The 26,524-nt window shown below is 42.9% G+C and overlaps 1 protein-coding gene across 2 annotated transcripts; it reads right to left on the bottom strand.

Moving 5' to 3' along the window:
* Nucleotides 1–22,586: 22,586 nt before the first annotated feature.
* On the bottom strand, nt 22,587–25,274 carry LOC101146307 (transcription factor SPT20 homolog-like 1). Of its 2 annotated transcripts, XM_031005733.2 has the most exons (2): nt 23,708–25,274; nt 22,587–23,533 (listed from the first exon to the last, which is right to left on the bottom strand). In XM_031005733.2, the coding sequence occupies exons 1-2, from the start codon at nt 25,272–25,274 to the stop codon at nt 22,587–22,589; spliced, it is 2,514 nt and encodes an 837-aa protein (XP_030861593.2). The 2 variants fall into 2 exon arrangements, with proteins under 2 accessions (XP_030861593.2, XP_030861592.2); XM_031005732.2 differs by having other exon boundaries at nt 22,587–25,274.
* Between the last annotated feature and the right edge of the window lie 1,250 nt (nt 25,275–26,524).

Genomic DNA, 26,524 nt, shown 5'->3' with positions numbered 1-26,524 from the left:
CTGCATCTTCCCTTTTCTTTGTCACCACATGTACAGTAAAAAACCAGGCAACATGGCACCAGCCAGGTAGAGAACCCATCTGCATAATAAAAGGTTAGGGTGGAGTGGCCAGCTTCTTCACACACTATGCAAATGGCACACCTGATCCAACCAACTTTTTGTGCCCTATGTAAATCAGACACCGCCTCCTCAAGCTCATCTATGGAACATTCTGCATCTCACTGAGGAAGTGGCAACCCATTTTCTCCTGGACCCCTCTCTGCACAGAGACCTCTTCTCTTTCTTTTGCCTATTAAACCTCCATTCTTAACCTCACTCCTTGTGTGTCCATGTCATTGATTTCCTTGGCATAGGACAACGAACCTTGGGTATTACCCCAGAAGAATGACACCACTTCACTGGGATGATAAGAGCTTTGACCTCGCCTCCCTCCATGTGAAAGAATATCTAGGAGATAAAGAGATCAACACAGAGAAAATCAGAGCTGAGTTGAGAGAGGGCGTGGCAGAGAGCACTTGATGTCTTAGAGTCTCTGAAACAAGTTCTATCTCTGGACTTGCCAGTTTCCTGAGCCAATAAATCCCCCTCTTTGCTTAAACTGGTTTGAATTGGATTTCTATTATTTGCACTAGAAATGGTGTAATACAAAAGCCCTAGCACAAAACATACATGCAGACACACTGACCTATCCTACCCTCTCCACTGCAGTCACCCTTACTGTCTTCTGTTCTCTACCCTTAAAAACTGCATTCATGAAAATCTATAATCTCATTAACCCCCACAGAATTGCTAAATCATTGTGTTGTTGTAGTATGGTATAGGACAGCAAGCAACTTTAACTTTTAAGGAAAAGGAATTTGGATCAGTATATTATTAAAGATTGTATTATCATTTGCAGTTTAATGTATTCTTTAATAGTATTTATAATAAGGCCAGGCACAGTGGCTCACACCTGTAATCCCAGCACTTTGGGAGGCCGAGGTGGGTGGGTCACTTGAGGTCAGGAGTTTAAGATCAGCCCGGCCAACATGGTGAAACCCGGTCTCTACTAAAAATACAAAAATTAGCCAAGTGTGGTGGCACACACCTGTAGTCCCAGCTACTCGGGAGGCTGAGGCATAAGAATTGCTGGAACCTGGGAGGCAGAGGTTGCAGTGAGCTGAGATCACACCACTACACTCCAGCCTGGGCAAGAGTGAGATTGTCTCAAATAATAATGTTTAGGATATACAAGAACAAAGTTTGACCTTTCTCCATTTAACAAGTGATGCATGCTGTTTAATTTATTTTTAATTAAGTATACAAGAGACAAAGATGAGGATGAGATAGTTCCTGGGGCCACAGAAAAGTGAAAAATCTCCGAGAAGATGGTAAGAGAATGGGACTTCCATATCTGCAACACCTCTTCTCCCAGTCTGCCTGACACCAAGCTTGCAGAAAATTTTTCTAGACTAACAGTTTCTACACTGGAAAAAGTGAAATTGAGGTGGACAACCACCTTCTCCACTATTTTTGGTTCCCTGGCAGGAGCTCTATCCCTGCCTCAACCCACAGGAAGCACTGGGAGTGCCTGAAGGGAAAAATATCCCTGAGGACAGCCAGAAAAAGGGAATCAGGACTATCACCCCTAGCCCTGGAAACTCTGCTCTGTAACTTGGCCAAAGGAGATGCCAAATCAGAGTAGCTGTTCAGCAGCACCGTGTTGTAGGAGGTATAGTGGCATGAACCCCAAGCCAGCCCTTCCACACTGACAGGTTATCTCCTTTGGGACCTCCCCTATTCCTAACTGGCAGCACTCCTATCCTTTGTTAGAGTGGAGGAAAACTTGAGCTTTAAGCACCATCTAATGCCAAAAATGAGGCAATGACCTCGTGGAAAGAAGAAGAAATTCAGCAGGTAAATTATGAAGAATCTCTAAGCAAACATAACCAATAAAATCCAAAACAGGCCAGAAAGAGAAGACTAGAATAAATAATTAATCCTTCAATGCAAAGACATAGACATACATCCACAAGAGACGATAGCAAATAGGGAAACATTATCCAAACAGACAAAGCAAGGAACCAATGGCTGATCCTAATAAGAAGGTGATACGTGAGTTATCTGACAAAGAATTCGAAATAGCAATTTTAGGGAAACTCAGTGATATCCAAGATAACACTGAAAAGCAATTCAGAAATTTATCAGAGAAAATTAATGAAGAGATGATTGAAATAATTTAAAAAACCAAACAGAAATCTTGGAACTGAGAAATACATTTTCTCAACAGAAAAATTCATTACAGGCCCCCAACAGCAGACTAGATCAAGCAGAGGAAAGAATCACTAATCTCAAAGACAGAATATTTGAAAATACAGTCAGAGGAAAAAAACAGAATTAAAAGGAATAAAGATCACCTGCAAAATATAGAAAATTGCCTCAAAAGACCAAATCTAAGAATTATTGGTGATCAAAAGGGAGCTGAGCAAGAACAAGGGGTAGGAAGCTCACTTAAGGAAATAAATAACAGAACATTTTCCAAAACTTGAGATAGATACAAATATCCAGTTACAGGAAGGTCATAGAATGCCAAACAGATTCAACTCAAATAAGACTGCCCCAGGGCACATAATAAAACTCCCAAAGGTCAAGGACAAATAGAGGATTCTAAAAGCAGCAAGAGAAAATAAACAAATAATATATAAAGGAGCTCCAATTCATCTGGCAGTAGACTTCTCAATGGAAATCATACAGCCTCAGAGGGGGTGGGATGATATTTCCAATGTGCTGGGGGAAAAAAGAAACCTGCCATTCAAGAATACTGTATTTTTCAAATATGAAGGAGAGATAAAGCCTGTAAAAAAGGAACACTATGTGCAGAAAGGAAAAAAATTGAACGTATAAAATTCACTGTTAAAACTAGGTACGCAGACAAACTCAGAATACTCTAGTACTGTAATTGTAGTGTGCAATTCACTCATAACTCTAGTATAAAGCCTAAAAGATAAATCTATCAAAAACAATAGCTACAGTAAGCTGTTAAAAGATAGACAATATAAAAATATGTAATTGAGACAACAGAAAGTCAAAATGTAGGGGGGATGGAGTTGAAGTGGAGAGGCTTTTTTTTTCATTTTTTTCTGTGTTTCTATTATTTTCTTTGTGATCTAAGATAAGTTGGCATCTCTTTAAAATAACTTGTTATATCCATAAGATGTTTTTGTAAGCCTAATTGTAACCACAATGCAAAAACCTATAATAGACTCACTAAAAATAAAAAGCAATGAATTAAAACACACTACCAGAGAAAATTACTTAACCACAAAGGAAGACAGTAAGAAAGGAAAAAAGGAGTTACAAAACAACCAGAAAACAAGCAACAAAAATGGCAGTGGTAAGTCCTTACTTAATAATAACACTGAATGTAAATGGACTCGGTTCTCCTATTAAAAGACAGAGTGGCTGAAGGGATAAAGAAACAAGACAGAACTATATGCTGCCTATAAGAAACTCACTTTACTTATAAAGACACACATAGACTGAAAGTAAAGGGATGAAAAAAGATATTCTATGTAAGTGGAAACCAAAAAAGAGCAGGAGTAGCTACACTTATATCAAATAAAATAGACAAGTCAAAGACTGTAAAAAGAGAAAAATAAAATCACCACATAATGATAAAAGGGTCAATTCAGCAAGAGGCTATAACAATGATAAATATTCATGCACCCAGAACCACAAAAGACACAGAATAGCCAAAGCTATCTTAAGCAAAAAGAACAAAACCAGAGGAAACACATTACCTGACTTCAAATTATTCTACAGAGCTATAGTAACAAAAACATCAGGGTACTGGCACAAAAACAGACACATAGACCAATGGAACAGAATAGATAACCCAGAAACAAATTTATACATCTACACTGAACTCACTTTTTACGAAGGTGCCAAGAACATACATTAGTGAGAGGACACTCTCTTCAATAAATGGTGCCAGGAAAACTGGATATCCACATGCAGAAGAATGAAACTAGATCACTATCTCTTTCCATACACAAAAATCAAAATAAAAATGGATTAAAGACTGAAATCTAAGACCCCAAACTATGAAACTACTACAAGAAAACTTTGGTGAGACTCTCTAGGACATTTGACTGGGCAAACATTTGAGTTATACCCCATAAGCACAGGCAACCAAAGCAAAAATGGACAAACGGGATCACATGAAGTTAAAAAGCTTCTGCACAGCAAAAGAAACAATCAACAAAGTGAAGAGATAATCCATGAAATGGGAGAAAATATTTGCAAAATACCCATCTGACAAGGGATTAATAACCAGAATATACAAGGAGCTGAAATAACTCTATAGGAAAAAAAATCTAATAATCTGATTTAAAATGGGCAAAAGATCTGAATAGGCATTTCTCAAAAGAAGACATACAAATGGCTAACAAATGTATATAAAAAAGCTCAACATCACTAATTATCAGATAAATGCACATCAAAACCACAATGAGATATCATTTCACCTCAGTAAGAATGATTTTTATTTAAAAAGGCGGGGGGGAATAACAGATGCTGGCAAAGACGTGGAGAAAGGGGAGCCCTCGTACAGTGTTAGTGGGAATGTAAATTAGTACAATCACTACAGAGAAGACTATGTAGGTTCCTCAAGAAACAAAAAATAGAGCTGCTATATGATCCAGCAATTCCACTACTAGGTATACACCCAAAAGAAAGGAAATCAATATATTGAAGAGATATTTGTACCTCCATGTTTATTGCAGCACTACTCACAATAGCCAAGATATGGGATAAACCGAAGCGCCCATCAACAGATGAATGGATAAATAAAATGTGGTGTACATACACCATGGAATGTTATTCAGCCATAAAAAAGAATGAAAACCTTACCACCCAGAGTGATTGTGAGGATAAAATCCTATGTGGTGAGAACATTCAAAAGCCTCTTCTAATAAATGTGTGAGGTTATAAAAATAAATAAATAAATAAAAGCACTGGACCCCCAAAAATCCCACGTGGACTTGGATATGCTTCGTTATCTGCAAAGCCCCATACAAACATAAAGGATTTGTTTCTCTCAGGAGAAATGCTAATGTCATTGGCAGCAACGTAAATGGAACTGGAGGTCATTATGTTGAGAGAAATAAGCCAGACACAGAAAGACAAACATCACATGTTCTTACTCATATGTAGGAGCTAAAAAAGTGAATCTCAGGAAGGCAGAGAGAGGTTTGGTGGTTGTCAGAATCTGGGAAGAGGGAGTGTATTAGTCCATTCTCACGCTGCTATGAAGAAACACCCGAGACTGGGTAATACATAAAGAAAAGAGGTTTAATCGACTCACAGTTCCGCATGGCTCAGGAGCCCTCAAGAAATTTGCAATCATGGCTGAAGGCACCTCTTCACAGGGTGGCAGGAGAGAGAATGAGTGCCAGCAGGGGAAATGCCAGATGCTTATGAAACCGTCAGATCTCCTGAGAACTCACTCACTATCACGAGAACAGCATGGGAGAACTGCCCCCATGATTCAATTACCTCCCACTGGGTCCCTCCTGCGACATGTGAGGACAGTGGTGATTACAATTCAAGATGAGATTTGGATGGGGACACAGCCAAACCATATCAGAGGGCATGAAGAGAGATCAATTAATGGGTACAAACATACGCTTAGAAGAAACAAGACCTAGAGTTTGATAAATCAGTAGAGTGACTATAGTTAACAATAATCTATTGCACATTTCAAATAGCTAGACGAAAATAAATTCGTCCTAGAATAAACAGACGATAAATATTTGAGGTGATGGATATCCCAATTACTCTGATTTGATTTTTACACATTATATGAATATATCAAATTATCACATGTACCCCAAAATATGTACATCTATTATTTATCAATAAAAATAAAAACAATTCAAAAAAAGTCATAGCGAATACTTTTTTAAAGTATACAAGCAAGAACATGGTTTATCTACAAATTCAAAATGCCATATTAATATCATGTTTGGGGATCAAATGTGTATTAATAAGTAGATTGAAATTTAACTATGTGTTGAATCCATCCAGACTGCTTCCATGGCCTGTTATTTGGAATTCTTGACTTTTGCACTTTAAAAAATACATTCCTTTATTATTATAATTTTTGCATTTTGTTTCTAAAAGAGGAGACACAAGCACTTTTTGGCAGCTATTTGCAAGCACTTCTTCAGAAGTAATATGCTGTGGAAATGGATAATTTTATTCTCAATAAAGGAAAAGCCAAGTTGGATAAAAACTTTTTATCCATATAAAATCTTTTAATCCATATCCACTATCCATATAGTGCATATTCCTTTTCATCCTTTTAACTTTTATTTTGAAGAACTAGAGATATATTGATGTAGTAAGAAATGATAATATGAATGTTCTTTACAGGTGTAAGGTCAAAATTCAGAATTATAATTTTTATGTCCCTCATCAGCTCATTCTATTTTTTTTTTTTACCATCTTAACCATTTTAAGTGTACAGTTCAGTAGCTCATTCTACTTTAAAATCAGTATTTTTGACGCCTCCTTTCTGAACCCAATAATCCGCTGTGAGAATAAGTTAGACAATTGAATAAAAATAATTGAAAGCTGTAGAATGGTCAAAACCCCCATAGCAGATGAGGCCATCACCTGAGTAACAAAAGAACCAAGCGGATGATGCTGGAACAGGCCTGCTACTAACAGGCACAGGATCTTGACTGCCCCAAACAGCCAGTCAACACTTGGAGGCTTTTACAGTTGAAATGAAAACAGATTCCACTATTATTTTTTTAAAATCATAAACCTCAGAACACTTTCACAAACCCCGGAATATTCTTAGAACCAAAACTGAAGTTAGAAATCTTAGATTCATATCCTGGTTCCACCTCTCCCTAGCTCTGTGACTTGAGCAAGTTATTTTCTTTTTCTTTTTCCAATGCTCAGTTTGTGAATATACAAGTGAGGATTTAAAATATCTACCCAGTGAGCCTGGCCAGTCTACAATCTGGGCACACCACAGTCAGATGCAAAGACGGGGAGAATGTCAACTTGAACTTGGCTTAAGTTGTTCTCACTTCAGTTTATTATCAAACCAGCAGATGGATAAAAGCTGTGCAAAGAATAAAAGTGATAATAACCCAAATAAGTGAACAGACGTAGCTCGTCAAAGCAGCTCTAACAGTGTGAAGAGTCTGCCAGGTCAGAGAAACAAAAAAAAGCCTAAACTCATTATATCATTAGACTGGGGCAGGGCCATGTCACAATAGCAGTGGTTTTCAAAGTATGGTCCCCAGACCGACATTTTTGACCTGGGTATTTGTGAGAAATACAAATTCTTGAGCCCCAGCCCAGACCTACTGAATCAGGAACTTTGGGGCTGAGTCCCAACAATTTGTGTTTTAACAAGCCCTCGGGGGCATTCTGATTGGAAGCTCAAGTGTGAGAACCTGCCTTATGGCATGAGGCAATTCTTTTGGAACTGGTTTCATGTTCTTGTTATTTTTCTCATGGGCCTGCTTACCACCTAGGATGATTGTGAGGATAAAATCCTATGTGGTAAGAACATTCAAAAGCCTCTTCTGATAAATGCATGAGGTTATATAAATAAATAATAGCACTGGCCAAAAAAAAAAAATCTCAAGTGGAACTGGAAATGCTTCGTTATCTGCAAAGCCCTATACAAACAGAAAGGGTTTGCTTCTCGCAGGAGAAATGTTAATAGCTATGAATTTAACGATCGGTTCTGCAGGGCACTGTCCAATTCAGCCCTATAATAGGTACAGGATTGGGCTATCCCAAAAGGCAATGGCCGGTAGGATCTTTCCCTGTGGCCTTTGGGGATCACTTGCATTTTTATATGTGAAGGAGGAATAGATGGTGCGTCAAGAGCCTACTAGCTTGAACTATCTGCCCGGGACCCAGTCTCCAGGAACATCTCCCAGGTTTGCTGTAAACAGCAGTGTCCAACAGAACTTTCTGTAATGATGAAAATGTTCTACAGCCCGCATTAGGCTACACTGTCCATTGTGCTAGCCACTAGCCACATGTAGCATTTAACAATATGACTAGTGCAATAAAGGAACTGCATTTTAAATTTTATTTCATCTTAATTTGAATCTCCACATGTGGGATGTAGTTATACTAAAACATAATTATTCTTTGTTTACCTGAAATTTAAACGTAATTGGGCAACCTACATTTTTATTTGGTAAATCTGGCAACCTCGGTTAAAGATTATCAGTGACATTGACATTAACTCCTCCCGTGGAAAGTCTGATCGAGAGATTTTCGCTCATGACCAGAGGAAGCAGATTTGATCTTACCTTGGTCAGAAAGGGCACGGTGTTCTTTTTGGAAGAAAATTTTTGAAGGAATAATGGCTGAGAAAATCAATGTAACAGATGACTAGAAATACAAAATTGTACTATCATTCGTATACTCATGCTTATTTCTCTGCAACTGAATCCATTCTCCACAGACAGGTTTCAATGGGAAACGGAAGGCAGTCCAAAGAGCCTAATTCAGTCAGGGATAATTCTGGGCTTGGAGCATGGTCCTAGGTATTACCGAGGAGCAGAGAGGAATGGTATCTATGGGTCATGCAAAGAAAGGATTGTAAAGCAAACCTTCCCTTCTTAATTGCTTAATCTCTTAGTCACCTCAATGGCTTATTACCTTATGAAAGTAATCATGAGATTGAAAAAAATAAGACCAAGATTCTTGCCTTATGACTATGCTTATGCTTTTGCTTTGCTTCAAAGACAAACAAAAAAAAGTATGGCAACCAGAATATTGCTAGTTCTCAGACAATATTTTCTGGCTGGGTGTGGTGGCATACGCCTGTAATCCCAGCACTGTGGGAGGCTGAGGCAGAAGGATCGCTTGAACCCAGGAGTTCAAGACCAGCCTGGGCAACGTGGTGAAACCTCATCTCTACCAAAAACAGAAAAATTAGCTGATCGTGGATGAGCACACCTGTAATCCCAGCTACTCCAGCTGAGGCTGACGTGGGAGGATCGCTTGAGCCCAGGAGGCCGAGGCTCCAGTGAGCCGAGACCATGCCACTGTACTCTAACCTGGCAACAAAGTGAGGCTGTGTCTCAAAAACAATAATAATATTATTATTTTGCTGACAACGCTATAATTTCAAGACGTGATCAAATAGAGATGCCTTTATCCCTCTACACACTCTAGCCCTCACTTTTTGCCATAACTATCTCCTCTTTTAAGAGATATTGACAAGAAATCAGTTCTTAAGTCCTCTAAGCTCATCTTCAATATAATAAAGAAGGTATTATTTTGTAGTTACTTATTTGATAACATTATTTTTAACTAGAGGAAAGGATTTTGAAACTGGCACTCCTTCCCCAAGAATAGCAAAGGAACTTGGTGTTTTTATTAACTAAACATCATTCCAAGAGTTGATTCTTACAAAATTCAGGTCTTCCAGTTTCCAAGAATTTTTAGGTCAAAGAGTAATGGTTGTAGTTTTCCTCTTTCAAAAGAAGGTTTTGATGTAACAAACATAGCCAGCAGGTTTAAAAAATGAATCTTAATAGCATTGTGTCTAAACCATCACCTTTGATGTTTTCCTATTTTCTCTATGGCCTAAAATACTCACATGGATATAATTTTAGCTTTGGAGATCTGATGACTTGGGAACCAATGGGTCTCCAGCAAGAGATTATTAGCGCATGCAATTGCTCTCCTCTCTCTTCTCTCCCCTCTCATGGGGTCTTTCTCTCTTTCTACCCATTTCCCTATGAAAAGGTATTGAGTCTGGAAGACAGCCAGCATTCTAGTATTTGAATGGTTTAAATGGGTTTAAGCCATTTAAATGGGTTTAAATTTCAATAACTCAGGTTTAAATTTGGAATTACAGCATTCACCCTGGAGGGCCACCATGTGATTTGCATCCAGACAGGTTCTCAAAATGTGGATGGTCCCTGATCCAGCAGCAGCAGCAGCAACACCTGGAAACTTGGAAATGCTAATTCTCAGGGCCCACCCACCCAGACCTACTTGTTGACTTCAGTTACAGTTACCTGAGTATTCTATCCAAAAAAAAAACCTTTCATGCTTCTCTTTCTTTCTTCAGAGTAGAAGAGTAGATCATCCTTCTCACTGGCACATTCAGACTCTTCTCCATGGAGTAGAGCATCTTTCAAAGAGTGTATGGTCCCAGGACCACCAGCATCAGCATCCCTGGGAACTTGTTAGAGATACAAATTCTCAGGCCCCACCCCAGACCTGCTGTATCAGACACTCAGACAGTGGGGTTCAGCAATCTGGGTTTTAACAAGCCCCCTTGAGATTCCAATGCATGGTTGGGTCTGAGGAACAATGAGATAAGAGCATTTCCTGCTATTGAGCCTATTCTATGACTTAGATTTATTCTGAGATACCAAACAGCTACCACAGCCCTATTTAAAAAGCTCTTTGAGTAGTTTACAAGCCCATGGGATTGGATTCTTTTGTCAGTCTGCCTTATCCTCAAAAAGGTATTAAAAACAGTAAACACCATTCACAATATTACTCTGTAGATATAAATATGTGTTTCTCAAGAGGATTCATTGGAGGAAGGGTGTCTGAACCAGCTGTGTGGGATCTGTGTGGATGGGATGGCAAGTGGGGAGAGTCGTGGATTTGAAAATGCCTCCTTTCCTCCTTGATGTAGGGGTGTGTGTGTGTGTGTGTATGTGTTTAAGTTAGGTTGGTAGAACAGTCTGCCAAGATTCGAATCTACTGGGGTATGAAAGTCCATTTTTATAATCCACTTATCGTGGCCCTATCACTGAACTCTTGATCTTTTTTTTAAACCATATGAATGTGAGTTTCCTTATTTAAAAACAAGTAAGTACAATTTGGTGACTATTCACCACATCATGCTATGCTCTATGTATGATCCTTAACATGCATTATGTCTATCGGTCATCACAGCAACTTGGGGAGGTTGGAACTCTCAAACCCATTTTACAGATGAGGACACAGAGGAGGCTTATACAGATGAAGCAGTTTGCCCAAGGTAAGTAGACAGCAAGCATCAAGAGTCAGGATCTGAAAGGCCACTGTTTCAACGATGCTATGCCACCTCATGTGAACTTTGCATTTTCTGATTTGATTAGGGAAGACAATGACCATGCACTAAATGTTGAAAAATGACACATTCAATGGATGGAAAAGATATTTTAGTCTGAATGTAATTGTTTTGGGATTGGGCCGTCCTTTTCAAACTTGACTGTGTATACAAATCACCTGGGAATCTTATTAAAATGCAGATCCTGCTGGACGTGGTGGCTCACTCCCGTAATCCCAGTGCTTTGGAAGGCCAAGGCAAGAGGATCGCTTGAGGCCAGGAGCTTGAGACCAGCCTGGGCAACACAGAGAGACCCAGTCTCTACTAAGTAAATAAATAAATAAATAAATAAATAAATAAATAAATAAAATGCAGATCCTGATTCAGCAGGTTTGCAGTAGAGCCTGAGATTCACATTTTTTCATTAAAAAAATAGTGCTCTTTATTATAAATTACTGAAATGTTTCCTTTCTGAATAGAAATATAAATATGTGCAAAGTTTGACTTGGATTAGGATTTTATTGAGTTCTTCAAGCGTCTCCTAATAGCCTCGAGGGCGTGAGTAGGGGGGAGGAGAGAGGACTGGAGGTGGAATCTTTATAAAAGAGTGATTGAGGCAGATTGTAAACATTATTAAAAAACAAGAAACAAACAAAAAAATAGAGAAAAAAACCACCCCAACACACAACTGCCCTGTCCAGCCCAATACCTGACACAGAAAACTTTGTGTTTGTTTAGTTGCACCCCCCCGACTCCCCACCACACACACACACACACACACATACACACACACACATACAAATCTGTTCCAGGTAATTCCATCGCTGCTACATTCCTGTAAGTTGTCACTGATCAGTGCTATGACAGAGCGGGAGCACCTGGGGTGGCAGCAGTCAGCATCTCCGATGACCTCCAGCTTCCCTCACCCAGGCAGGAGGGAGGGCTGTGCAGGGGCTGGGGGCAGTGGGACCTGGTGGCTCTGCTCTGACCATGAGGCGCCTGCCTGGCCAATACTTACTGGGCTAACACTCCCAGCGCTCAGCTGGAAGGCATGGGTTTCCGCCCCCTCCCCACTTCCCTGGCTGTGGGCTGGCTGGGTGCCCTCCGGTGAGTCCCTCAGCCTCTCCACGCACTCCACGCATCCAGGCTGAGTGTGTGGCTTTCCTATGCTGCGTCCGTCTCCATGGGACAAGGAGCATTTAAGGCGAATGAGAATCACATTTCTAACCGGCTCCCAGGTGATAACGCTGCTGCTGAGCTGCAGACATTTCAAGTAGCAGGAGATAAGATACAGTGTTTCTAAACGTCTTGTTCATGTATAATATCATTTGATCCTTACCTAAGCCCTGTGAAGTAACCATTATTATTTCTACCTCTTAGATGAAGAAGTTGTGAACTCTTAATCTTTAATTTAAAAGGTGAACAGTATTGTAGCTCCTCAGTGCATTTATACTATCAACGAATCTAGGGGTATTCTTTCAAGTACAGTGGGTATAAAAGTATGGTTTGACCCCCAGGCTCTCCCCCTCCAATTCCTCCTTCGCATTCCTGCCTCATAAACTATGCTAAACCACAGCTCCAATCATAGCGTTTCTCCCCCAATGGTGGCTCTCCAATATTTCCCAAATTAACTTCATATTTCTCATTTGGCATTCAAGACTGAAACTGTAGATTTTACATTGAATTGTATGAAATTGCCTTTTTAATGGAGCAAAAGTATCAAATATCAGCAATCTCATATGGTTCGACCTAATATTATCTACCTCATATTTACTTTGTTAAACTTCTCTATAGCCTTTTTCTTTTCCATATTGTAATTTTTTTTTTTTTTTTTTTTTTTTTTTGGAGACAAGGTCTTACTCTGTCACCCAGGCTGGAGTGCAGTGGTGTGATCTGGGCTCACTGCAATCTCTGCCCCCAGGTTCAAGCGATTCTCCCACCTCAGCCTCCCCAAGTAGCTGGGACTACAGGCACGCACCATCTCACTCAGCTAATTTTTTAATTTTTTGCTAGAGACGGGGTTTTACCATGTTGGCCAGACTGCTCTTGAACTCCTGACCTCAAGTGATCTGCCTGACTTGGCCTCCCAAAGTGCTGGGATTACAGGCATGAGCCACCGCACTTGGCCCATATTGTAATTTTTAAGTTTCTTGTAATTTTAATACTTAACCTGCTAACGACCAGCCCCAACTTCTGGTGAAAAAATCTCAGAAAAATAAAGAGAAAATGTTCCCTCTTCCCTGCAGCTTCAGAGAAGCAGACACTATTATGTGACACAGAGCCAGTCCCATGTCATAAAATTCTAATGGGGAACATTCATGCAAGTATCTATCCCGCTCTCCTTGCCAGCGTGGAGGCTTGGATGAAAGACCATAATCCTAGTCTGTTTTGTTACTATAAAACTGTCCTTGGAAGTGTTATTTCTAAAGAAATGTATCTCTTAAGTTACCTGGATATCAGAGTGTGTTGCTATGTCCTGTGAAATGGCACCTATAACACCTAAAAGTCTGCAACTCTGGTTGGTCATCTTATTAAATAATGTGTTGCCCTGGTAATAATAATACGGAAATTGTCAATTCTGTTTTCCACAAGGTAACAAATATTTCGGTTAGAAGCCTTTGTTAAGTGGAAGAAGAGCTTTAGAATTTCTTTTTCTCCCTTTAGGCATTGTCAATCCTGTGATTCTGTTGGCTTCCTTATTCTTTTTCTTTTTTTTTCTTTTTTCTTTTTTTTTTTGCAACAGGGTCTCAGGGTCTCACCCTGTCACCCAGGCTTGAGTGCACTGGTGCAATCATGGCTCACTGCAGCCTCCTTGGGCAAGCAATTCTCCCACCTCAGCCTCCCGAGTAGCTGGGACTACAGGCACGCACCACCACTAGATAATTTTTTTTTTTTTTTTTTTTTTTTTTTTTTTTTTGAGAGAGACGGAGTTTCATCATGTTGCCCAGGCTGGTCTCAAACTCCTGAGCTCAAGCAATCCGCCTACCTCAGCCTCCCAAAGGGATGGGATTACAGGTGTGAGCCACCATGCCCCACCTGGCTTCGTAATTTAAACAGTAGAATCTGTCTCATTTAAATTACCAAGAAGATCCATGCTACGGAGCCAGCCTGTCTTAGCCCTTTCCTTCACTTCCGCTCTGCACGTACTCCATGCTATAGATAGCGCCTCTTCTGCGCTGATCATCCTCCACTGTTCCTTTGCTCGTGTGATTCCTCTACTTAGAACACCTTCTTCCCGCCCCCATCTAAACCTACCAAAATCCAAGCCAAGGTCACCTGAGGGTCACCTCCTTTGTGAGGCCTTCCCCAATTCCATCCAGTAACATTTATTTTTAATGATATTTGTCATCGTCTCCTTGATGTAAAATCATTTATTTCCCTTCTCTCTCTGAGTAGACTTTAATCCCACTGAAGACAGAGAATGTGCCCTACTCTTCCCCACCAGCACCTAGCAAAAGGCCTTGCATGTAAGCATGCTCTCAATACTTTAAAAAATGACATTGAAGGCCGGGCACGGTGGGTCACACCTGTAATCCCAGCACTTTGGGAGGCCAAGGCGGGCAGATCACATGAGGTCAGGAGTTCCAGACCAGCCTGGCCAACATGGCGAAACCCCGTCTCTACTAAAAATACAAAAAATCAGCCAGGCATGGTGGCAGGCGCCTGTAATCCCAGCTACTCGGAAGGCTGAGGCAGGAGAATCGCTGGAACCCAGGAGGCGGAGGTTGCAGTGAGCCGAGATTGCACCACTGCACTCCAGCCTGGGTGAGAGAGAGAGACTCTGTCTCACACACACACACACAAAAAGACATTGAAGCAGTTTCCCTACAATCAATATTAAGGGTCATCTTGATGTAATTGACCTCTAAAACCAAACCCCTCTTCTTCCCCACCATACCTTGAAGATTCTAGGGCCTGACTCATTATCATCCTCTTCAACACTATGCCAGCAGTATGAATTCTTGATGATTTTGGTATCCACATAGATAATCCTTCCAGTAGCCTGGGCCTTCAACTCCTTGACCTCCTCTCCTGCAAAGATCCTGTTAAGACATCAACCACAGGCAACCACACTCCCATGGTTTTACAGTAGAACTCATCATTATCAATAACCATAAGAGCCTCCATAATCTCAACTTCAAACCTCCCACTCTCCAAACACTGCCAAACAATCATTTCAAAATAACTGGCTTCTCAGGGAGTATGAAAAAGATGCATAGCTCCAAATATCACTTGTTAAAAATCACCCCGTTCCCCTTCCCCTTCTTACTTCCAGTGGAAGTTTAACATTTCTGTAGAGGAGCCGCTTAGAGCCCAAGAGTAATCCTGCTTAGAAGAAGGCAGGGCATTAGGGGATTTGTTTTGAAGCTCTATTTGCATAACACTTTACACAGTTCTTAGAAGCATCACTTTTCCATATCAAAGAATGCGCTCCGTAGCGAAGACAGGCGTGGAGAGCTAAAGTTTCTCAAGCTGCCTCCCGCTTCACACTGACTTTCTCAAGTCTTACAATAAACTCGTTAGAGTTTATCAGACTCACCCAAAACAGTCCTTCCAAAACCTGTCTCACCAGCCATAGGCCTCATCTCTTTTCCTTCTGCTGTTTCTCATTGGAAATTGGGAGGGCAAAGCCAGAGATCTTAAATAGGCAAGGATGGGAGAAGGCTGGGAAGCACTGTGTGTGTGTGTGCTCGTGCGTGTGTTCGCGCGTGCGTGTGTGCGTGCTTGTGTGTGCTAGTGTGCACGCGCGTGTATGTGCTTGTGTATGTGCGTGCGTGTGTGTGTGTGCGCGCGCGCGCACGCGTGTGTGTGTGGCGCTCACGCATGATAGGACTTTTCCTGTTGTCCCAGAGTTGCCAAAGGTGGAAACAAAAAGCATCAGGTGCTCCCACATCCTAACGAGGGGCTGCAACCAGCCAGCAGACACGTTCTCAGAGAGTACTAAGAGATGGCAGAACTGGCCCTATTTGGACTCTGACCGTTCCCTTCAACCACCCTTTTCCAGCCTCTGTAGCTACGGGAGGATGGGAAGGGGAGGGAGAGAAGTTGAGTGTTCCTGGGGTTGGGGGGGCGGAGCTTTTCTTTTCTTGGGACAGAGTAGGAAGGGGTGGGGAAAGGAGTGCTGGGACTCCCCTGCTCTCCCAAGCCAAGAGTTGTATGTAGAAGGGAGACCTCTAAGAGGGTCGCTCCTGGAGAGTCGGAGGTCTGCATGAAGGCAAAGTCGGCATCCAGTTTTACTGCCTGGGCTCTTGTGGAGCTGCACAGACCCGCAGGCCCACACTGGACCACCCTGGAGCCTTGGGAACTGTGGGCGAGCTTGACGCATATTCTTTGAGGGATGTGTTGTATGTGAACCTGGAGTCTGGTGCCCCCTTGTGGTCTAGAGACATCTGAACGTGGGCGGTTCAAAAGGTACTGAGGGGCGGTGTGCCTGGAAAGCAAATGGGAGCATCACTTCCACCTTGATCCCGTGAGCCCACAGCTTCTGAATTTGGAAAGGCTCCACAGGAAGGAGCACAGGGCTTACTTAGAGAGCCGCTCTTCAAGAGGCCCCAGAGGAGTCAGAATCCAAGTGAAGTTCAACACCGTCGCCGCAGAAAAAAGAACCAGCCCCGTGCTCAGAGACCCTTCACCTCACTCAGCAAATCAGAGCATCACACCTGGAAAAGGACCATTTTCGCAGGAAGATTTCTCTCTCCCTTCTCTCGTCCTCCCCCACCCACCAGACCAGAGAATACGATATTGAAATTGTAATTGGGACTGTCAGCTTTACCAAACAAGAGAGCCCAGCAAGTCATGAGGTCCACCCAAGGTGTCATTAAAGGATGGGAAAAGGGACTTGGTGCTGCATGGTTGAAAGCAGTGGTTGGGAAAAATAAAATGGTTTCACCTGTATAGTCCACCACTGAGTTGAGACTCATCAATGCATCAGTTACATGTACCCAGGCACAAGGCATAGACTTCAGAAGCAGACAGAAAGGGAGCTGAAAAATTGTGCCACTTAATAGCTTTATTGCCTCAGGCAAGGACTATCTGAGCCTGTTTCTTCACTTGCAAGTAAGGATAATCATACCTAATGGACATTATGACTAGGTTATTAAAAGGATTAGAGGCAGCATATATAAATGAATAGAAGCTACTATTTATTGATGGATGTGTTGACACATGGAGGGGCTGTTTCCAGTTTCCCAAGACAAAAGACAAATAAAAAGAACTAGTAAAGTAGAAATAAAAAATAAGAAGTGAGGAATGCTGAAGTGCTAACCATAAATGTAAACGCAGCGATTTGAGCTACAAATTTGGTTTTGAGTTTCCTGGCAGCTGAGGCACAAAGAGAAACCTCAGAACTTGCACAACTACAGTTATCAGAAAGGAGGAAGGATGCCTTCTCAGGAGAGACAAAGCTTTTCCTGGCTCCAAATTTCAAAAGCAACATCTCAGAAGTTTTTCTGCATTGGCTTGTAAATTACCTGAAACCTTGACTAATCTTTACCAAGGGGTTTCTAAAGCTTTAGAACTAGTGATGTAGTAATTGGGACTGGGACAAATTATTGAAGGTGAATGACCTAGATCTCTACACTCTGGATCACAATGGTATTCTGCAGCAATTACTCTCCTATAATTCTTTAAATTCTCTCAGTTGAACTTTCCCTGCTACATTCATTGTGAGATCACCCAAAGGACAATTAGACTCACCCCTTCTACCTCAAAGAAATGTTTTTATTTCCAACTCATGCAGAAGCTTCAGACTGAGGACAGATTTAAATAAACGTATAGATATATTTTTAGATGAAATAGCTACATTCAAAAGGCTTTTCTCTTTCCCAGATGTAATTCTGGCCTACAAAAGCCACACTGCTCTCCCTTCAAAGGCCACAGTCACTTTTCAGGAGTATTAGCACATGAAGTAAACAGCCTTTGCAAAACAGTGCTACAGGTGAGCTTTCCCACCCCAACTGCAGAGGCACCTCCACTAATCTGCAAATGCTAACGTGGGTTTCCAGGGAAGTTGCCAAAATAAGCTCCTGTCCTCCCTCACCTTTACTTTAATCCCCAAATAGGTTTTGCTTTTACCATATGGTAATTATTTCCAAATCATAAGTGCAAACACTCACTCTGATTGGAAAATTAGCAGATTTCAAACTCAGGTAATTTGTCCCTAATGAGGAACTTGTTGAACTGAATTTAACAATTAACTCGCACACCCTTTGCTGCCTGCTATGGGAGTAAAGCAGGGAAGACAGAAGGGCAAGTCGAGGGCTGGGGCCTGGACTTCGAGTACAAGATAAAGGTTGGGATGGGGGGAAGGTGTGTTAATGGGGCTGTAGGAATATCAGGAACTTGACTATTCAAATGGATATAATATCTGTGAATTCATATATAAATGAATTTCAAACATATGCCGAAGTAGAATAGTATAATGAGTCTCCATATACCCATCAACCAGCAGCTCCCACAATTATCAACTCATGGCTGATCAGGTTTCACTTCTGCAGGAGGAGCTAGAGACCCAGAAGATGCACAGGAAGGAGGTGCAAAAGGAAGAATAAAAGAGTGGTGCCGGCCAGGCACGGTGGCTCACGCCTGTAATCCCAGCACTTTGGGAGGCCTAGGCGGGTGGATCACCTGAGGTCAGGAGTTCGAGACCAGCCTGGCCAACATGGTGAAACCCCATCTCTACTAAAAATACAAAAATTAACTGGGCGTGGTGGCGGGCACCTGTAAGCCCAGCTACTCGAGAGACTGAGGCAGGAGAATCACTTGAACCCGGGAGGCAGAGGTTGCAGTGAGCCGAGATCACGCCACTGCTCTCCTGGGCAACAGAGGAAGACTCCATCTCAAAAAAAAAGAAAAAAAAGTGCAGTGCCTCTCCTCTCTCCCACTCCCTTAGGTTCCAAGCACTTTAGGGTAGATACGGGTTGTTGAGTTGACTGCTGGGAAAATGAGTGTCCTCCTGGTAGGTCTTTTGCATATGGCTGTACAGAGCCTGGCAAAAGACTGACCTTTTCCGCCCTCCTCGCTCCATGGCTGGGGCCACTTGATCCTGCAGGTCCTGGCCCAGGTGACCATAGGCCATGAGGATTTCAAGAAGCTCCAGCCCACTACATGCAATCAGCATCATAAATCTCACTCCACCTGTGTGCCCCAAACCCAGGTCATGCCTGATGCTCTGTCCCCATAATCTGCTTTGCTCCTGTCCCTCTAGAACTGCGCTGACCCACACGATAGCCACTAGCCATACATGGCTATTAAGCACTTGAAATGTGACTAGCAAGACTGAGGAACTAATTTTAAATTTCATGTACTTTTAATTAATTTAAATTTTAAAACTGGTACTTGATTCAATTATGGGAAAACTTCCAAGTATGTTTGGAAAGTGAATCTACATTTTCAACTATAAGGTTTACAAAATCTAAATACAGATCAAATATTTGATGAAAATTTGGTATATGAATTGAGAGTCTCTGCGGTCGGAAGCCTCATGTAAAATATCTCATTGAGAATTTTAAAATATTGATAACATAGGAATGATATTTGGGATATATTTGGTTAAATAGAAATTATTATTAAAATGAATGTCTCATTTCTTTTTACTTTAAAAAAATGTGACTACTAGAAAATTTAAAATTATATATGGGTCTCATATTATACTTCTATTGGATAGCCCTGTTCTAGGGCTAGAGTCCTCTCTTCACTTGCAATTATTCTCAAGGAATATAATCCTGTTCCCAAATTCCCACCCTGTGACAAAGGCTCAATTCCACCTGACATGTCCTGTTGTGCTGGGCCTACCTGGATTTTCCTGGATGCTCATCTGCAGGCCTACCTTCTCTGCAAACTGTCAGAACATTCTAGGGACAACTGCTTTCACACAACCACTTCACCATCAACGTTCTGCTGTTAAGCCCTGAACATGCAACCTGTAGAGAACTAATTTTGAATTTGTCCTGGGATAGCATCCAGGTTCTCATGATACTAAAATAAATAAAAAGTTTACTCACAAAATGTAGCCAGCTAATGTCTTCAAAAGGTACCCTGTATCAAAGTACCAAGTAGGTGGGGATAATTAGAAGGAAATCAACAAAGTTTGCCGAACAGTCATCTGAAACAAAGCTGAATTTATTTGCCTGCCTGGGAGGAAAGAGCCACATCACTCAAGCATAAGTTTGGCTGGTAGCTCCATGTAGTACTTGAAAGGACCAGATAGACAACAAAGGAAGGAAGTAGACCAAATCTGATGATATTCTGAGTTCAGGTCTCTAGTTGGCACCCAAAGCTAAGGAGAAACTCTTCTGTGCAACCAGTCGTTGCACTGGTTCGCTTCTTAAAAGTGCAGGCACCATTTCCAATTATGCCCAGGATGATCTGATGGACTTGGTGTCACTCAGGAAATTCGATGTGTTTTCTTGAAGTTGGCCAAGTCTTTCTTTAACAGCATCAGTAGCACATTAGTAATAGGTTTTGTCAAGTAAGATTAACCAGTTACCTGCCTCTTCACTGATGTCTTTTGGAACTGCCAGACCAAACTTCTTTTCATTTCATTAAGGCAAAAGGCAGAGAAACATACATGTATACTTAGAAAAACAAATATTATATAAACATGGTACCCTTCAAAGCTGTAACAGAGCAAAATATAAGAGGCACTAAAACAAATATTTCTAAACAGATGTTGACAGCAGCCCTATGCACAACAGCCAAAAGGCAGACAAAAACCATCTATCATCGGATGAACGTACAAAATCTGCTACATACAAACAATGGAATATTATTGAACCACAGAAAGGAATGAAGTAGCAATACATTTTACAACATAGATGAACTTCAAAAACATTATGTCAAGTGAAAAAGGCCAGACACAAAAGATCACATACTGTATGACTACATTTACAGGAAATATTTAGGTAAATCCATAGAAACAGAAAGCAAATTGGTGGTTGCCAGACGCTGGGGGTGTGAAGATGACACGCTAGTGCTTAATGGGTACAGAGATTGCTTGGTGGGTGATGAAAATGTTTTGGAAACAGAAGGGGTAATTGTACAACATCATGAATGTACTAAATGCCACTTTACAATTGTACTTTACAATGGTTGGTTGTTCTGTGATTACCCCTTAGTTGTTAAAAAGGAAAAAAGAAAAAGGGAAGACAAAGGGGCACAAAAGTTCATGGTTCTTTGAGTCTCACTGGAACAAGGGAAAAAATGAGGGAGCAGAAACAGCTGAACAACTGATGATGATGCATCAACAAAGAGAAAAGACAAAGAAAAAGACGGGGGTTCTACTTAAGAAACAAGGCTACAGATATTTGAAAAGCAAACCAATAAAATGGATTTTCAAATGTTTCACTAAATGTTTCTTGCAAACAACCTACAAAAAATGTAAATGATTTTATAAAGAGAGCACACAAAACATCCAAAAAGAGCCTTTTCAAAGCCAGCGAGAAAGCCTTGCTCTGTGGAGCACTAGGTGCAGACAGGGCCTTTGAAAGGGCAGGGGACTGTCACACAAGCAAATCTGCCACTAATTCCATTCCACAGCTTTAGAGGTCTCCCATGTATTCAATCGCAGTGTGACAAGCATCACTGTACTGTACTTTCTTCTCAGTTTTCAAAATGAATGTGTAATAATTCCATTCCATATATTGTGCATAAACCTATTAATCTAAATACGATTACACTCTTTCTTCTGAAAGAGGTTTCTCAGAATTCATAAGTCACTTTCATATATATTATGTACAGTGAGACCATTTTTAAAAAGCAATGACCTTTATGTCACATGAGACAGCAGGGATAGATCATGAGGACATTATGCCAAGTGAGATAAGACACTCATCAAATGACAAATGCCATATGATTCCACTTCCATGAAGTGGCCAGGGTAGTCAACTCACAGAGAAAGAAAGTAGAACAATGGCTGCCAGGGACTGGGCAAGGGAGAATGGGGAGCTGGTGTTCAATGGGCATGAGTTTCAGTGTTGCAAAATGGTCTTGAGATCTGTGGCACAACCGTGGGGATGGACTTAATACTATTGAACCGCGCACTTAAAATAGTTAATGTGGTCCATTTTAGATTATATGTTTTTACCACCATTAAAATAAATTTAATCCCACTCTTCTTGTTAAAATATTAATTTAAAATTAAAATCTTGTTAAAATATTAACTTAATATTGTTGGTATTGCCATTTTACGGCTTTAGAGAAATTATACGTTTCACGAGTTTAGACTCAAACTGGTTGGGATTTGGACACTTTAAAACACTGTATTAAAAATAATTATATCAACAGCAGCAATGACATCAAAAAGAGTAACTTAAGCAAAACAACGCTCCTTTAGGAAATCACTTCCGTTTCTAAATAAAAATCAGTGGATTGTGCTTCTGTGTAAACTGTGTACTTTAAAATGTAAAATACCGAAACATGAAAAAAAAAAAACTCAAGTAAAAACTGGGAAATCATTTGAGTCAATGCTCCTGTGCTTTTAAAAGAGAACAAACTACCACAAGCCTCAGGGCGCTGGAGGGGTTGGCTTGCCTTCCTTCCTCTGACCTACCAACTGGCTCCCTGCTTGCACACCTGGATGCGGCTGCACTATCGGAACAGCGCCTGTTGCCAAAAACACTGGCTGCTCCAGGACTCTCAACTGCTGAGTCTGGAGCTGGATATGCTGCGGCTGCTGCTGCTGCGACTGTGGCTGCTCCTGCCGTGGCTGTGGCTGCCGCTGCGGTTGCAGTTGCAGCTTCGGCGGCTGTGGCTGTGGCTGCTGCTGCTGCCTCAAGACAGAGGGGAGCTGGACACCCTGCTGAGGAACCTGGGCAGAGCCAAGCAGACTCAACACAGCAGCCTGGGGCTGGGGCTGCAGACCACTACCTGCTCCAGTGAGGTTCACATTAAGAAGTTGCTGAGCAGGGAAGGCCTGCCCTTGCGTGCTCAAACCTAGTGCGGAACCCTGTGGCCCTGGCTGAGGAAGGTGAGCAGCTGTGGGCTGCTGGAGCTGCTGCAGGGGAACCAGCTGATGGAACTGCTGCTGCGGGCCCGTCAGAACCACCGAGCCCTGCGGAACCTGGAGGAGTGTGAGAGGCCTGAGACCTTCCGGAGTATTTAGGAAAAACTGAAGGGGTGCTGGAGAAGATGCCTGCACTGCACCGGGCCTTGCATCTGGTACTGGACCTCCTGAGGACTGAAGGCCACTGCCACTGATTCCTGCAGGAGCCGGGCCACCCGATCCAGGGGCCTGCATAAGCTTGAAACTGCTCCCCAAAGCCTGGGCTCCCTGGACTGGGCCCTCCACATTGATGGCCTTTAGGCCAGTGGAGCCTGTCCTCAACTGAATGGCTGGCGCTATTTTTATGAATTTGGTGGGGGGCTGGGCAGCTGGACAGGGCCTGCTAACTTGAATGAGAGGCACAGAGGGCTTCTGAGAATGACTTGGTGCCGCAGAAGCAGCAGCAGCAGGAGCAGCAGTTACAGCAGCAGCAGGAGCAGCAGCTACAGCAGCAGCAGGAGCAGCAGCTACAGCAGCAGCAGGAGCAGCAGCAGCAGCAGCTACAGCAGGAGCAGGAGCAGCAGCAGCAGCAGCTACAGCAGGAGCAGGAGCAGCAGCAGCAGCAGCTACAGCAGGAGCAGGAGCAGGAGCAGCAGCAGCTAAAGCAGGAGCAGGAGCAGGAGCAGCAGCAGCAGCAGCAGCAGCAGCAGCAGCAACAGCAGCAGCAGCAGGAAATGCACACTTAAGAGGGCTGCCTGCCTGTTGTGGGGGAAAATTGTTACCTGAGGAAATCTTTCCTGAGCTTGAGGGAAGTTGGGTGTGGGGAGGTGGATGTTTCTCTCCCTTCCCCGATACTGAAGACTGGACCCACACAGGATCAGGCTGTTCTGGTGTTTTCCATGAAGAGAGCTGACTGACACTGGCTGGGCCACTGGAGCTGTGTGACATCTTGCCTGGACCTTTGACTTTGCTCTGCACCGATTCCTGGGCCTGACTCACTGCCCTCCCAGCATCAGTCTCTGACCCAGGCCTGAGACAAGCTGAATGGTCATCTGGGAAGGGCTGCCAGGGAGACTTCTGGCTCTTCTGCCTGGCTTTTTTATGTGGCCGTATTTTACCACAGAGAAGCGGATCATTAAACGACTGCATGATGCTTGGCTTGGTGTCCCAGGCCTGACAGCCAGCTTCCCACGCAAATCCGAAAGGGTCTTCTACCTCCTGGGCTGGCCAGACTGGGAGCTGTGGGTCAGCAGCTGTGACGGACTGATACCCTTTAGCAAGTTTCTCCACATCCACTTCTGAAGGCACGGCCAAATCACAGGGTCTGCCTTTCCACGTATCTACACAACTTCCTGCTTTAGCAATGTTCAGCTCACAAGGCTGACCTGCTTTTCTTTCTTCTTTTTGGCCAGAAGTCGACACTCTCAGCTCAGGAGGAGGTGGACAGTCAGACTGCTCCTGCTGTGGCTTTACAGAGGGCCACGAATACCTCTGGAAGCACCGTTTCATCGGGTTGGTATTCATCTTTTGCTTGTTATACAGCAGCCTGTTTGCAGTGCAGGCAACTGCTACAGAAGGATCGAGACACAGTGGTTCAGCTGTCGCTAAGATCAGCTGGCTCTCAAGCTGAAGCTTGTCTTCCTGGCTCCATTTCTGGCCATCTCTTGTCATCATCTTCACATCATGGGCTAAAGTCTGCATCGTTGGACGTAGGAGAATATGCCTGCTTTGGTAACCAGGAGGTTGCATATTACTGGACTGCCTGTAGTCACGAACTTCTACTATGACACACCCACTATGAAAAATGTTAACCGAAGCTTTATCCAGGACATCACCCAAAGCAGGGGGTAATTCTTCTGCATCCAAGTAGTCCAGCAATGCCCTTTCTTCATAAGGCAGCCGAATGGTCTCTGCAAAGGACCCATCTTCTCTCTGGAGCATCACAGAATACCCCTGATTGCCTGGGTATAGATTGACCAGTAAACATGGCAAGGACTCTCTCCTAACAAGCTTTTCTAACAAGTTTACATTGCTTCTCAATTCCTGAGGATCCTCAGGTTCTTTTCCACATTCTTCAACATAAATGTCATAAAGTTTTTCCTGCAGAGTTTTTCCCGCCCTAGGTGAGTATGTCCTTCTAGGAGGTCTCTGTTGGGCAATTTCAATGATATTCTCTGTGCGATCCAGAGCCTGTTCTAAATCTCGATCCATTGTAACAGAAAACAGGGCCCCTAAGAGGAGAGAAAACGCATGTGCGTTGGTGAAGCAGGGTGGAATCACGGCTGTCATATTAATCTACAGGCCCGCAAGACGCCGCAAGTCCACACTGAGTTCAACACGGGCACCTGCCCAGAAACCCGTCCCCAGGGAAGCGCTACCCAATCTGTTTGAGGGTTTCTGAAAACATCGGTACCTGAGGGGTCGTCGTCGTGGCTGGACTTCGCGCCTCTGCAGCCTGGACCGGAAGTGAGCGGGAGGGCCGGGGTCAGCTTCTAGGCGCGTCTGGGCACCTGCCCAGAAACCTGCCCCCAGGGAAGCGCTACCCAATCTATTTGAGGGTTTCTGAAAACATCGGTACCTGAGGGGTCGTCGTCGTGGCCCGGGCTTCACGTCTCTGCATGCTACACCGGAAGCGAACGGGAGGGCCAGGGTCAGCTCCTGGGCCCCGTCTATGCGCATGTGCACTCGCTGCACCGCAGGTTCTGGGGCTCCTGCATCTCTAGCCTCCTGGGCGCAAGGCTCACCCACCGCACTTCCGGGTCTGCTGCCCGCACTTGCAGTCGACTACTTGCCATTTCACCTTGAAAGCATACATGCAAAAGCATAAGCCACCAACGACGATATAGATGTATCTTTCGCACCGTGCATAGACATCAGTTTCCACAGGAATGCCGCTGTCGGGAAATCATGGGAAGTTGTCACTGGTCTTGGTGGAAACTTCAACAATTGTTGGCACTTTTGGAATCTCTTCCCATCAGTGGCAAGGCTGCTGTTGGTATCTGTCAGCCACTGGGCTGCGGAATGAGCCCGCGGTAGCAGTGCTTCCATGCCCAGAGACGCCACAGATTTGTGGCAAGCATCAGGATTCTTCCTGTCGTCGTCGAGTGAGCTCCCGCCTGGGGGTGTTCATGTAGATGCACCAGTACTTGACGTTCATTTACATAATTACTCACCTTTATTTCTCCATGTGTTGAGTTAGGGCACTTACAGATTAAAAAATTACGTGGTGGGTCATTACATTGTCTATGGATTGCAGGTCAGGATGGTAGAGAGACATGAAACCATTCATTTCTACAAGGTGATTTGCACCTGATAAGGACGAGAACAATTGTTCCAGGTGATGGCAATAAATTTTCAATGATTAGAGTAAACTGTAGACCTTAGCTAAGATCCTAAAGATGGATTTGCAGCAATATCATTCAGTCTTAGGTAATTTATGGGACATTGTTTTCCATTAACTT

The sequence above is a fragment of the Gorilla gorilla genome, chromosome X (genome assembly GCF_029281585.2).
Source record: "Gorilla gorilla gorilla isolate KB3781 chromosome X, NHGRI_mGorGor1-v2.1_pri, whole genome shotgun sequence".
Lineage (NCBI taxonomy): Eukaryota > Metazoa > Chordata > Mammalia > Primates > Hominidae > Gorilla > Gorilla gorilla.
This window is presented reverse-complemented; position numbering and strand designations above follow the sequence as displayed.

Bases quoted from the DNA above. Each gene is read 5' to 3' on its own strand.
- LOC101146307 (XM_031005732.2), bottom strand. From the start codon at position 25,274: ATGGATCGAGATTTAGAACAGGCTCTGGATCGCACAGAGAATATCATT.